This window comes from Papio anubis, chromosome 16 (genome assembly GCF_008728515.1).
Source record: "Papio anubis isolate 15944 chromosome 16, Panubis1.0, whole genome shotgun sequence".
Lineage (NCBI taxonomy): Eukaryota > Metazoa > Chordata > Mammalia > Primates > Cercopithecidae > Papio > Papio anubis.
The window spans coordinates 73,897,950-73,912,358 of record NC_044991.1 but is presented as its reverse complement, the minus strand read 5'-3'; the positions used below and the strand labels follow the sequence as shown (position 1 = coordinate 73,912,358).

At 48.0% G+C, this 14,409-nt stretch overlaps 1 protein-coding gene across 3 annotated transcripts in view; it reads right to left on the bottom strand.

The window, feature by feature from the left end:
• Positions 1–1,543: 1,543 nt before the first annotated feature.
• The window catches only part of SLC2A10 (solute carrier family 2 member 10), a 36,171-nt gene continuing 23,305 nt past the window's right edge, over positions 1,544–14,409 (bottom strand). For all 3 annotated transcript variants that reach the window (XM_009215988.4, XM_003904650.4, XM_017944755.3), the window contains exons 2-5: positions 11,226–12,509; positions 10,563–10,685; positions 8,074–8,209; positions 1,544–4,088 (exon numbers count right to left, since the gene is read on the bottom strand). In XM_009215988.4, coding sequence (XP_009214252.2) covers positions 4,010–4,088; positions 8,074–8,209; positions 10,563–10,685; positions 11,226–12,509 — 1,622 coding nt within the window. In that variant the 3' untranslated portion in view covers positions 1,544–4,009. The remainder of the gene's footprint in view (positions 4,089–8,073; positions 8,210–10,562; positions 10,686–11,225; positions 12,510–14,409) is intronic.

The following is a 14,409-nucleotide window of genomic DNA, read 5'->3' as shown; positions in this document are numbered from 1 at the left end:
TAGCAGCACCCAGTATGAACCCTGCACTAAGTGACTGACACATATCATCTCTGAAGACTAAGTAGTGTCATCCCCATAATAGAGACAAACAACTCCCCAAGTCATGCACTAATTGTGCCAATATAAGATGCTTGAGGTGTGGACTATTTTCATACCCTCCTGGTGACTTATCCTTCAGGTTCAATAACAGCCCCTTCACGCACACCCCCTTCACGCACCCAGTTCAAATGATGACTATTCAGTTTGCTTGGCATTTTATTTTTCAAAAGCCATGATTCTTTTTTTTTTTGGAGACAGAGTCTCGATCTGTCGCCCAGGCTGGAGTGCAGTGGCACGATCTTGGCTCACCGCAACCTTCGCCTCCCAGGTTCAAGCAATTCTTTGCCTTAGCCTCCCAAGTAGCTGGGACTACAGGTGAGTGCCATCATACCCGGCTAATCTTTTAATTTTTAGTAGAGATGGGGATTTACTATGTTGACTAGGCTGGATTCGAACTCCTGGCCTCAAGTGATCCACCCGCCTTGGCCTCCCAAAGTGCTGAGATTACAGGCGTAGGCCACCAAGCCCACCCCAAAAGCCATGATTCTTTAAGGAGATTAAGCTGAGTGCCTCGAATATGCAGAAGAAAGGAATGTCTCAGAGGGGAAAACATCAAGTTTAGAGGCACAGACTGAAGGTCATGATCTAGCCATGTAGTATTTTGTTTAACTTACAAGCTGTTTTTAAGTTTGGAATCAATTGCCAAAACTTAAAAATTAATAAAATTTGCACCAAAGTGTGAATTTCTGGAATTTGTTGAAAATACAGACGGCCATGCCACATTGGGCCCATATTCCTACATGGGAGCCACCAGTTGGAATTGAGGGTCAGTCACCCTTATAGAAAGACCCTGTGTTGGCCGGGCGCGGTGGCTCAAGCCTGTAATCCCAGCACTTTGGGAGGCCGAGACGGGCGGATCACGAGGTCAGGAGATCGAGACCATCCTGGCAAACACGGTGAAACCCCGTCTCTACTAAAAAATACAAAAAACTAGCCGGACGACGTGGCGGGCACCTGTAGTCCCAGCTACTCGGGAGGCTGAGGCAGGAGAATGGCGCAAACCCAGGAGGCGGAGCTTGCAGTGAGCTGAGATCCCACCACTGCACTCCAGCCTGGGCGACAGAGCGAGACTCCGTCTCAAGAAAAAAAAAAGAAAGACCCTGTGTTTCCCCGTTTCCACAGACCCCACTACTCCCTAATGTCTTAAATGGCTTCACTCATTTATATTCCCTACCTGAACCCCAAGTTTATAACCTGGAGCAAGAAAGGCGAGAATTCACCCTGGGACTAGGAGCGCATTATTCCAGGCTGATAGGAGAGGAAAGGAGAATTGAGTGAGGTTTATGGGTCCTTAGAGAGAGAAGAGATCTGAAGGGGCCACAAGCACAGCTCTAAGCAGTAGTGTGCTGATAAATGTTTAACAACAGCTCTCCAGGGAAGAAATGTGTGTGTATGTGTGTGTGTGTAAATATTACTAAGATAAAGATATGTTTGTTGCACACAATTTACAAATAATAATAAACTCTTTATTGTAAATACTCTTTATTGTAAATACTCTATCCTAAATTCCATACAGCCAATTAATTCTTCCAGAATCTTTTGTTAATTTTTTTGTGTATAAATTTTACAGAGATAAAGGATATGTTTGTTGCACACAATTTACAAATAATAAACTCTTTATTGTAAATATTCTTTATTGTAAACACTCTTTACCCTGAACTCCATATAGCCAATTAATCCTTATAGAATCTTTTGCTAATTTTTTTTTGCCAAGCTCTTGTATCCAAAGCCAACTATCACAGCGATTTAGCCATGATTTGACCAAGTTAGACTACGAATAAAAATTCCTGATTACTCTACAGCGAGACGCTGAAGAATGGGTAGAAGTTTGGCATGAATGCTGCTTGAAATTTTTGTTTACACTAGTGAGGAAGACAAAAGTAAAACAATGAAGATGAATGTCAGAACTCCAGTTTCTTCAATGATTCGAGAAGCTGTCAGCTGAAATGGATAATAGTGTCTGACTATTGGAAGAACAGTTTCTTCATATTTTGGTGCTATTCACACTGTATTGGCTATAAACAAGACATACTTTAAAGTTTAATGTGCATTATTGACATTTAATCCAGCATGTTCTGAAGTCTAGAAAACCAACAAAACAATAAATCAAGCCCTGATGTATAGTCCTCTCTAACCTTTGTGATACAAAAATACTCCCCGCAGCCAGTTAACCAACCAAAGACAAACTAACATGACGTCATTGAGTGGAGAATCAGGAAGAAATGTGCGGTATCTCCCCTAGGTCTCTCTGTAAGAGTTACTATATATAAATAGCCTCAAGAGCACAGATAAAAGTAACATGTAGTAAAATTAGGTAATGAGTTTTGAGTATAATTATTTGTTTTCATATAATGTATTGAATTATACATTTAAGTCATTTAATTTTTTATAATGGCTGTGTTTACACTTGCAAAAATCCTGAAAGTGTAGCAATCAGCTCTCACAAGCCGGCAAAGCCAGCTCCAGCACACCACCGGAAGCATCTAGAATGGAGAAGACAGGAGAACTCGAGGGACCAGAGTCCTTGGGGGCTCTGCCAGCATCCATGTGTGCAGGCATGAATGACAAAGCATCCAGCACCTAGCACCTATCTTAGCTCTTCATTCTCCCCAGCATCTGGGAGCTTCTTGTCAGTCCCTTCCTTAAGTGATCTCCAGTCTTAGCTACTTGCTCAGTCCCCTGTCTGATTCACCCTGACCCTTTACTGGGTCCAGAGGAGGGACCTGGGTAACGGAGGATGAGTAGAAATTTCCCAGTTCCTGGACCAGCTGGGGACTCTCCTGAAGGGAAACAGGGTCTAAATACACCCCCTGAGACATAATTATCCCCATTCTGCAGATGAGAAAACTGAGGGTTCAGGGAGTTGTTTTTTACCCAGGTTCAAATGCTGCCAAGAGGCAAAGGCAACATTGACAAGCAGGTTTGTTGGCCTCCAAACCTATCTCCTTTCTGCAAAGCCATCCTGTGCCATCCTGGAGACAGCTCCTGGACCAGCATTTAGAATTCCAGCTCACTGGAGTCAGTAGAAATCTTAAGAATGACCTTGTCCAGGCTTCCCATTATACAAGTGGGGAAACTGAGGCCCATGGTCATTCATACAGCAATGACACCAGCAGACCAAGGACTAGAGCTGAAGCCTCCTATCAACTAGTCAGAGTTGCTGGCAAAGGATAAATATTCTGGGTAAGAGAATTAGAGGGGTCGAATAAAACTCAGATAAAAGAGTCAAAAGGCCTATAATCCGAGCACTTTGGGAGGCCAAGGCGGGAGGATCACTTGAGCTCAGGAGTTCGAGACCAGCCTGGCCAACATGGCGAAACCCCATCTCTACTAAAAATACAAAAAATTAGCTGGGCGTGGTGGCATGCACCTGTAGTCCCACCTGCTTGGGAGGCTGAGGCACAATAATTGCTTGAACCCAGGAGGTAGAAGTTGCAGTGAACTGAGATCATGTCAGCCTGGGCGACAGGGTGAGACTCTGCCTCAAAAAAAATAAGAGTAAAAAAAGAGATTTACCTCTCCCCAAAATGCCAGTTGAAAAAAGAGGTTAGAGAAGATGATATCCTCATTTGGATTTAGGGGTGATATCGGGAGAGGATTGGTACCCTTGAGATTCTTTGAGAAAGTCCATGGTGTAACAAAGACTTCATAGAATATTCTTCTTATAAATACTGCAGAGATGTGCAAGTCAATGGGGAAACTGAGGCATGAAGCTAGATCCTCAGAAACCCTCAGAGTTGGGCATTCTCAGACTTTCATCCTTTTTACCCCAGCAAAAACAGACCACCTTTGGGGGCAGGGGCCACTCCCAAATGACCAGCTGGAACTTGTACTCTGGGGCCTAGGAAGCAGGATGCTGGAGACGGTCTGCCAAAGCCATGGTTCCAGAATTTCCAGGCAGACGGATTCCTCAGGAGGCTGCAGAGACCTCAATGCGGCTGTACTGGATGCCAGTGGAGTTCTGCCTGTGGCCAAAGCTCAGGGCAAACCTGTCAAACAGAGAATGTGTGGGATCACGGGGTGGCAAGGCCTGGGGCCGTCCCTGGGGGGTGGACCTTCCACTGGAGTTCCCACCCCCCAGTCCCACCTTCACTCCTACAATGACCCTTCCTGCTTCCTGCCTTACTACAAATGTCCACCTTCTCTCACCTGGACCCTCAGCAGCTCCTCCCTGGTCTCCCAGGGTCTTCCCTGGCCTCCTATAACCCCTTGTCACCATTACATCCACAGTGACCTTTCTAAATGCAAAAATCTGTCGCTCCCCACTGATACGGTTTGGATCTGTGTCCCCACCAAAATCTCATGTTCAATTGTAATTCCCAGTGTTGGAGGTGGGGCATGATGGGAGGTGATTGGATCATGGGGGCAGTTTATCATGAACGGTTTAACACCATCCCTTTCGGTAGTGTCCTTGAGATGGTAAGTGAGTTCTCATGAAATCTGGTCATTTAAAAGTGTGTAGCACCATCCCCTGCTCCCGCCACCCACCCCCTGCTGCCGCCATGGAAGATGTGCTGACTGCCCTTCGCCTGCCGCCATGACTGTAAGCTTCCTGAAGCCTCCCCAGAAGTTGAGCAGACACCAGCATCATTCTTCCTGTACAGAGTGCAGAACCGTGAGCCAATTACACCTCTTTTCTTTATAAAGTACCCAGTATTTCTTCATATCTATGCGAGAATGGACTAATACACCTGCTCAGAAGGAAACCATCATCATGCTCAGCCTAACATCCCATCTTCTCACCACGGCCGCCCTCCCCGACACCAACCCCTCCAGTCCCATTTGCTCATCACACCCTGGCCACTTGGGCCTCCTGTCTCTCCCTTCAAAACCCCTAACTTGTTTCCACTTCAGGGCCTTTGCTTCTTTGCTCTTGCTGTTCCCTCCACCTAGAACATTTCTTCCAGCTCTTGAAACTGTTTCTTGCGCTTGAACATTTCTTCCAGCTCTTGAACCCGCTGACTTTTTCTCATAATTCCAGTCTCAGCTCAGAGCGGCCTTCCTTGAGCATCATTCATTCAGTCAGAGACATGGTTAAAGATGACAGTGCCAGGTACTGCTCTAGGCCCTGGGAACAGGGCAGTAAGTGAAACCAATACACAAAAATATCACCGTGCTTGTTGAAAATTCCTGATACACTTGTAACACAAATGCACCCGTAGCTATTTGCACCCTAGCTAAAGAAACTGTATCCATCTCCCAAATCTGCTGTTCACTCTCTGGTAGGTTAATCTGCCTTATTTTCTTCATGATGTAAAAACTCTGAATTATCTTATTCGTGCATTTTTGAGTTTTGTAGTCTATCTCTCTCCTATACATTAAAATGTAACTTCCTTCTAAGTCCAAAGACAGGGTCTCTCTCAGTCATGGGTCTGTCCCCAGAGCCTACTACAGTGCCTGGCACTTGAAAATATTTGCTGAAAGTTGAATGAATCGATTCCTGAGAAACTGGGATAAAACAGGAATTTTTGAAAGTTTTGTTGTTGTTGTTGTTATTATATCCCCTGAGGGATTGGTAAAGGTCTCTTTTGAACAGAAATAACTTGACAGAAAGCAAAATAAACAACATTTCGGCAACCAATTGCCATTGATTGATGTAAGACGATTTGAGCCCCTTGTGTTACTAATGTGTCCCTAAAGCAGGTAGAGAAACTGGATCTGTAAGATGTAGGTCCCCATTTCCAACAAGCACATCTGAGGCATAGGGATGCAGAAGAAGTCAGCCCTACAGCAGTGGGTGACAGCTCTACCGGCATCTGCCTCTCATTTTGGGGGAACTAGTCTACTCTGTGGCATGTGGCTTGACTGGACTGTCAATCAAGGATCTCTACCCTATCCTGGCTAAGTTAGAGGTTAGGAGGTGGGCACATAAACCAGCTGCGGCCAATCAGACTTTCTCCTGGGACCATGACTTTTGTATGGAGGACACAGGAATGAAAATAGTTGCTGCTGAAAAGTCTATCCCTTTAGTTCCTGTTGTCAAAATCCCTGGACATGCCCTGGTCCTGTGTTCCCAAAGTTGAGTTTCTCTCTCTCTGTGGCCTCTGATATCAAGAGCCCCCTGAACTCTAGGGACAGAGATGATAAAACACAGACCTGCCTCTGGAATCCATGAAAACCCCTAACTTCCTGTCTTCTCCAGAGTCATAGCAGACCCAGCCTCCAGTCCCCAAGAGCTGGCCCTGGCTCCCCCATGTAACCCCAGGACCAGCCTGACACCCCACAGCTGCAGTCACATCCTGACTTACCCCAAGGCTGGCTCCCACCTGCCTTTCTGCCTCCTTTGCTTTTTATCTCAGAGGATGGATTTGGAATCTTCTCCCAAGAAAATCAGTGTGGCAGAGATGCCAGGCAGCTGTCTAGTAACAGAACCCTTGATTTTCAGCTGGGCACATGGCTACCCAGATTGAAAACCACATTTCTTGGCCTCCCCTGCACATAGGTGTAGCCAAGTTCTATGCAAAGGCATGTGGGCGGAAGTGACCTTGAGGACTATGCCCACCCCTCCCCCTCCCCCATCCTCTGGCAGGTATGTGGGGTTGCACCTCCTTAGGCCATGCAGGAAAGGCGATATGGAAGAGGTGGCACGGCAACAAAACAGAAGGAGCCTGGGACCCTGCATGACCTCATGGCACACAGCTTCCACCCAGCCCTGGATCCCCACCTGACATTTGGACGACTTCAAGCCGCCAAATCGATTTCCTAACTAATACAGCTGGGTTGCTGAGGGGCCTGCCAAAACTGCAGAAGGTGCCACTCAACAAAGTAGGAGAGGACATTCTGGAGTGGGGAGGACTGGGTTACGGGTTCTTACATCAGGAGCCAGATTGGGGTGGGGCTTAGAAGCCAGTGCAGGGATGCTAGTCAATATTAAAATGTTTTCTTAAAACTTTGTACGACTTCCCAGAAACAGAATGGGCAGTCAGGAGCTGGTGACTATCACCTACTTACAAGAGGTAACTGGGGACATTTGCCAAGGATGCTTAGGATTATAGTACTTTGAAGTTCCTTCCGAAGCTCCCATTCCACTCGTCTTTTATTTGAACAGTCTCATGATGCTAAGATTCTGAACTCCCCTTAATGACCCGAAGACCTGATGTGATCTAGCTCCTACCCATCTAGCCTGTTTGACCCTGCACACTCTTCCCTCCCTCTGTTCCAGGCACACTGGCTTCCTTGTTGTTCCTTGCACATGCCAGAGACATGCCCACCTCAGGGCCTTTGCACTTGCTGTTCCTTCTGCCTAATGCTCCTCCCCCATCGTTATATGGGTGCCTCCTTCTCACTGACTTAAATTCCACCTCCTCTGAGAGGACTTCCCTCCCTGACCACCCACTCTACTTCAGCCACAACCCCTTTCTTCTTTGTTCCCCCTGTGTCAACCTGGCCCTCTCAACATATTTTGCTCTGTTTCATTTTCTCCTAATCACCCATCACCAACTAAAATGCTTTTGTTTATGCATGTGTTGTCTTCCCTCCCCCATCAAATGGAAGCTCCTTGAGGACAGGAACTTTGTCTTCCTTAATCTCTGCAAGTTTCCTAAGGCTCTGAACACTGTCTGGCACATAGTAACGACTTAATAAATAGCCGCAGAATGAATGCATGAAGCCCACAAGTGTTTTGCATGCAATATTTAAAGGCCATAGTTATAATGTTTTGCTTCTCCAAGGTCCAGTGACTCTAAGACAGTTTATGGTTTTAAGATTCCACTGTTCTAGCCTCCTGTATTCCATAATCAAATGATTTTTAAGTCCCTGTGAGCTGGGTCTTAAAGTCAAATGAAAAGGCACTGTAGGGAGACACAGAACAACTCAAGGAAAACAGCTGTGTGTGACCGGACAAAACTCATAGTGCCCAGGAAGACAGGAGGAATGCCCGCTTGCAAAGGGAAAGCACAAAGACGAAAATCCTGAAGCCATGTGCTTGGGGTGTGATACAGCTCTTCCCCCAGACCCACCCTGTCAGCTTCCTACCGTCTCTTCTGGAACTGCTGGTCTATCTCTGCCAATGACTGGCCTTTTGTTTCAGGAACAAATAAATAGATGAAGCCCAGGCCGAGGACAGCGGTCAGTCCGTAGAGCAGGAAGGTCCAGGACAAGCCGATGGTGCCTGGAAAAAGGGCGGGTGTGTAGGCCAGAGTGCCCCACAGCCTGGGCCAACTGGCGGGTTCTAGGTCAGGCATGGAAAGTCAGTTCACTCAAAGCAAATGTTCCCAATGATCAATTTGCAGAATGACCAATAAGCTGTCAGTGAAGTACGTTAAAGCGGAAATCTCATTGATTGTCTCAAAGGAGGGGATGAGCCAGGATGCAAGTCCACAAGCACAGAGACAACGGCAACTTGTGTTTATGGGAAAGAGCCCTCACCCACATCTAGAGCACTATCCCGTGGAGTGTGCTTGGGCTCCAAAAGCCTGGCTTGAAGGATCGTGGATCCAGCTGAGTTGCCAAACAGCTGCATAGACACAGCTTGGCAAATCTCAGTTAAAAAAAAAAAAAAAATCCTTAGAAATTCCATGAATTGGGCTCTGCACAGTGGCTCACGCCTGTAATATCAGCACTTTGGGAGGCTGAGGTGGGAGGATCACTTGAGCTCAGGAGTTCAAGACCAGCCTGGGCAACATGGTGAAACCCTGTCTCTACTAAAAATAAAAAATAAAAAAATTAGCTGGGCGTGACAGCGCACACCTGTAGCCCCAGCTACTCGGGAGGCTGAGCCCTGGAGGTTAAGGCTGCAGTGAGCCGAGATCATGCCACTGCACTCTGCCCTGCACTCAGGGCGACAGAGTGAGAGACCCTGTCTCAAAAATAAAAAAAGACAACAAAAACAAAAACAAAAAAAACCACCAAACAAAAACAACAACAAAAAAACACCCAGAAATCCCATGAATCGGTCATTCAGTGAATCGATCATTCAGAGAATTGAGTTTTAGCCAGTTTGGCCTGTGACTGGTTTGGGAGAGAGGACAAAAGTCACAGTTCAGTCCCAGAGTCGGCCTCCTTCCTAGAGCCTCTAGTGGGTCTCAGAGCCAGCAGCCAAGATGGGAATGACCCTGAGTCCTTTGATGTCATCCAGCCCAAGACAGAGAAGAGGCTGTGGAGGAAGGGTCTTTGTCAAGGCAGAAGACAAATTATGTTTTGGAAGCCATTCTCACCTCTGACAGCCATATCCATATCTCCTTTAGGCAGCCTCCCATGACCAGCTGGACCTATTGCCAGCAGGAGGAGCAACAGTCTGGAAGTCAGTGGGGCTGGTTCTAGTATTTTGACTCCCTGGCTGGATGGGGTAAGGATGTATTTTCCCATATGTGAAATGGGGATGATATATGATACAATTCCAGTAAATTCCTTCCTTCCTTTCTCCCTCCCTCCCTTCCTTGTTTCTCTCCTTCTTTCTCCTCTTTTACTCATTTACTCCACACAAAGGGAAATGCTTGAAGACTGAGGCTGCAGGGAGAAGCTTGGATTCCCTAAGACTGGGGGTGGAAGACAGCCATGATGGGGGGGGTTCTTCCACTGGGGTTTCCCACAGCACCGCCCCCCAGCCTCCCAAGGTGGCTGCACCTTTGAGAAGGAAACTCTTGGCCATAGGGAATAGGAAAATAACTGAACCCTAAGAACTGTGCCTTGGGGCCCACAGTGAAGGAGCCTGTGTACTCTGGCCCAGATGAGCAATACCCACCGAAGACCAGGGTCTGGAGCCATGAGCATCTCAGCATTTCAGAGTCATTCCCTTGTGTTCTGGGCCCACATAATTTCCACCCCATCCCACCACACCGCAGACTGGGTTTCAATGTTAGGGAGGAAGAGATGATGTCACCCAAACTTGATTTGAGAAAAACTTCCAGGCCAGACACGGTGACTCATGGCTGTAATCCTAGCACTTTGGGAGGCCAAGGTGGGTGGATCACTTGAGGTCAGGAGTTCGAGACCAGCCTGGCCAACCTGGTGAAACCTTGTCTTTATGAAAAACACAAAAATTAGCCGGGCATAGTGGCAGGTGCCTATAGTCCCAGCTACTCGGGAGGCTGAGGCAGGAGAATAGTTTGAACCTGGGAGGTGGAGGTTGCAGTGAGCTGAGATTGCACCACTGCACTCCAGCCTGGCTGACAGAGCAAGACTCTGTCTCAAAAAAAATTAAAAAGAAAAGAAAAGCCAAGAAAAACAGGTGTCATGAACCAGTTTAAGCCAGTTTGGAGCAAATAAACATTGCTATTCTTACACCTGCTGGTTGACCTCAGATGACCTCTCACCAGTACTGGGTGTAGACTATCACCCGTTAGCTGGCCGGGGGAGTTTTACAGTGCGTATGAGGGTCCTGGATGTCGTTTTGGACACTTGGTGATGTTTCTGCACAGAATAATGGTTCTGCAGCTAATACACAGGAAAATCCAAAAATGTCTGCTTTAGAGTAGGGAGCTTGGGCCACAGGAAAAAAATGGACTTGTCTGGGAAGGACTCACCAATGAGATCAAGGAAGGAGAGGCTGATGAAGAGATTGGCTGCCCAGTTGAAGCTGTTGCAGAAGGCGAAGGCTCTTCCTCGTATCTCCACAGGGTAGATCTCGCTGAGAACAAGCCAGGTCACTAGGGTGGGAGAGCAGGAGGGCTCCTGGGCTGTGGTGGGACCTGGGGCCTGGCACCATCAGGTCAAACACGCAGCCTCTCAACAATGGGATTTTGCAGTGTCAGGCTCCCGATACCAAACTCCCACCCCCATACCTCTGTAAGAATCCCAGGAGGGTCTCAGTTTGCTGAAGACTGAGAGGTTTTCTGAGACATGAGACTTTCAGTGCTGAGATGGGAACAGTCTTGGATGAACTGGGATGATTGGTTTTTCACCCTATTCATTAAACTCCTTCCAGTTGTGAGCTATCCAGGCTTTAAGGGACCTGAAGCTCAAATGACTTGGGGAGCCTTTTAAGGAATACAAATTACAAACATAAAATTAGGCACTGGCCCTGGGAGGAGCAACTGCTAGTAAGTGAGGGGCCCTGAAGCTTCATGGTCAACCCACCTCTACTGCCCTGCTGACACCCTGCCAGGTAGTCAGGGTGGGAAGTCCCCAAACTTCCCCTTAGGAGGGGTAGGAGGCTCCAGAGTCACCTGCAAGAAAACTCCACTTACCTGGCCCAAACCCAAAGGAAAAGGCGCTGACAAAGACCATCAGGCAGAGCAGCGCCGTCCAGCGCAGCAGTGCATGTCCCTGGGTGGGCAGAGGGGGCCCAGGGAGGGCAGAGCTCAGGGCCGGCTGAGGAGCGGCTGAGGGGTCTCCAGATCTGGGATGGGGCTTGGTTTTCTTAACAGTGGACAAGATTGGCTCCCTTTGGTCCTCATTGGTCCTTGGCATGGGAGGTAGAGAGGAGTCCCGCAGCAGGCCAGAGTCTTCAGGGAGGCCCATCTGCCCAGTGGCATTGGGCACAGCCAGGCAGCTTGGGCCTGAGTCCATGGGCACGGCAAAGCTGACGAGGCCTATGCCGCTGACAGACAGGGCCATGAAGGCACAGCCAGCTAGCAACAGAGCCCTGCGGCCTGCACGGTCCACCAGCCCCATGGCGGTCAGGGTAGCTGCCACCTTCACTGCGCCAAGCCCCACAGAAGCCAGCATGGCTGAGGATCCCCCATGGAAGCCGACGGAGCTGAAGATGGTGGAGGCATAGCATAGCACGTTGGGCTGCCCTGTTAGTTGCTGGAAGAGCACCAGCCCCAGGCCCACTGTGGTCCGGCCTCGCATGTTATCCCGTGCCCTGAAGAGGTCCAGAAAGGAGTACCGTGGCCTCCCCAGGCCCAGCTTGGGGGCCTCACCTCCCTGGAGTGGGATGAGGTCCTTGTGTGCTGCAGTCTCATCTGCACCAGCAGGGAGGAAGAGGAGGCTGAGGGACTGCAGGAGAGCAGGTGCGGTGGCCCAGCCGAACATATGTCTCCATCCCCAGGGGATACCAGCCAGTGCATAGTTGAGGGCATAGGAGAGCAGGATGCCCATGGTGATTCCTGCCTCATAAAGGGACACCAGCACTCCCCGCTGCCGTGGTCCCACGAGCTCTGACACATAGATACAGCAGGCCATGGAGGAGAGGGAAATGGCGAAGCCAACCACAGAGCGGCCCAGGACCAGCCAGGTCAGGGAACCAGCCAGGCCCAGGGTCAGGCTGCCTGCCAGCAGCACCAAGTTGCTCCCGAGGATGGCTTGCTTCCTGCCATAGCAGTCAATGAGGAAGCCACCAACCAGGGAGGCAAGGAGAGCTCCCAGAAGCAGGCTGCCCACCAGGAACTCCTGCTCCAAGCAGCTTAGCCCAAAGTCAAGCTGCAGTGGCAGCAGGGCACCTGATATGACTGCCAGTTCATAACCAAAGGTCAGGCCACCCAGCAAAGACACAGAGGCACACAAGGGCAGTAGAGGTAGGGGGCGGCCTAAAAAACAAAAGTGACAGGGACAGAGTTAGAATGGTTCCTTGTCATACCATCAGTCCATTCAACCTTCCCTCCATCTGTCAACACCTCCATCTGTCCATCCATCTACTCCATCTACTCAACCATCCATTCAAACCATCCATCCATCCATCCATCCATCCATCCATCCATCCATCTGCCCATCCATCCACTCCATCAATTCAACCATCCATCCATTCCTCCTCCATCCATCCATTTACTCCCTCTGTTCAACCACCCATTCAACCATCCACTGATCCATCCATCCATCCATCCACTCCATCCATCCACTCCATCTATTCATCCATCCATCCACTCCATCTATTCAACCATCCATCCATCTACTCCATCTATTCAACCATCCATCCATCCATCCATCCATCCATCCATCCATCGAACCACCATCCTATACCATCTGTTCAATCATCCATTCAACCATCCATCCATTCTTCCATCCACTCCATCTATTCAACCACCCATCCATCCATCTATGCATCCTCCATCCATTCATCTACTTCATCCATGCAAATATTCATCCATCTGTATGTCCATTTATCTGTCCCTTAATTCACTCAACCATCCATCAATTTATTGATCTATTTATCTATCTGTCTACAAAACCATCCATTCATCCACCCATCTCTGTATTTCATCCTTTTATATACTCATCCACACATCCATCCATCCATCCATCCAAATTTATTTATCTGGCATCTACAACATGCCAGGAAGTGCTCTTAGGGCTGGAATATAGCCGTGTTGTCCAGGATCTAATGTTCTAGAAGAAATAGGAAGATAATAAACATATAATTTTGGGTGGTGAAGATGTCATAAAAAATGAAGCAGGGAAAGAGAATTAAGATTGATGGAGTAGGCCAGGTGCAGTGGCTCAAGCCTGTAATCCCAGCACTTTGGGAGGCTGAGACGGGCGGATCACGAGGTCAGGAGATCGAGACCATCCTGGCTGACACGGTGAAACCCTGTCTCTACTAAAAAATACAAAAAACTAGCCGGGCATGGTGGTGGGCGCCTGTAGTCCCAGCTACTTGGGAGGCTGAGGCAGGAGAATGGCGTAAACCCAGGAGGCGGAGCTTGCAGTGAGCTGAGATCCCACCACTGCACTCCAGCCGGGGTGACAGAGTGAGACTCCATCTCAAAAAAAAAAAAAAAAAAAAAAAGATTGATGGAGTAGTACTATTTCAAGGCCTCTCTGAAGAGCAAACATTTGAGCAGAGATCTGAGTGACGTGAGAGCGAAAGTCCTAGGAAAATCTGGGAGAAGAACATTCTAGACAGAGTGAACAAAACGTACAGAGGCCCTGAGGTAGGACAGTTCTTGGTGTTTGAACAACTATGGATATTAATGGTTGGTACTTATATGGTCCTTACTAAATGCCAGAATCTGTTTTAAGAGCTTTATATGTATTTTCTCATTTAATTGTTACAGCAACCCTATAACCTATCATTACTATCATCCTCCAAAGTGCACAGAAGTTAAGAAACTTTCTCATGGTCACATAACAAGTAAGTTGTAGAGATGATGTGGCTAAAGTGAGGACCTTTAATCACTGAGGTGATCAGCCAGGAGGCCAAAGGCTGAAGCCCAGTGAGTGAGAGTGATGGGAAATAATGAGGCAGGAGAAGTAGGCAGGGGCCAGACCATGTGGGACTTTGCAGGTCAAGAGGACAATGAGGAATGTCATTCTCAGTGGTTGGAAGCCTTTGATGGCTTCAGCCAGGAATGAGGTGATCTACTTTTATTTTTCAATTTTTATGAGTCCCAACAGGAAATAAATAGGTCATCTACTTTTAATTTTTAAAATATTGCTCTTGCTGTTGTATGGAGATGCTAAATGAGGTGAGTGTGGCCCAATCAACATCCA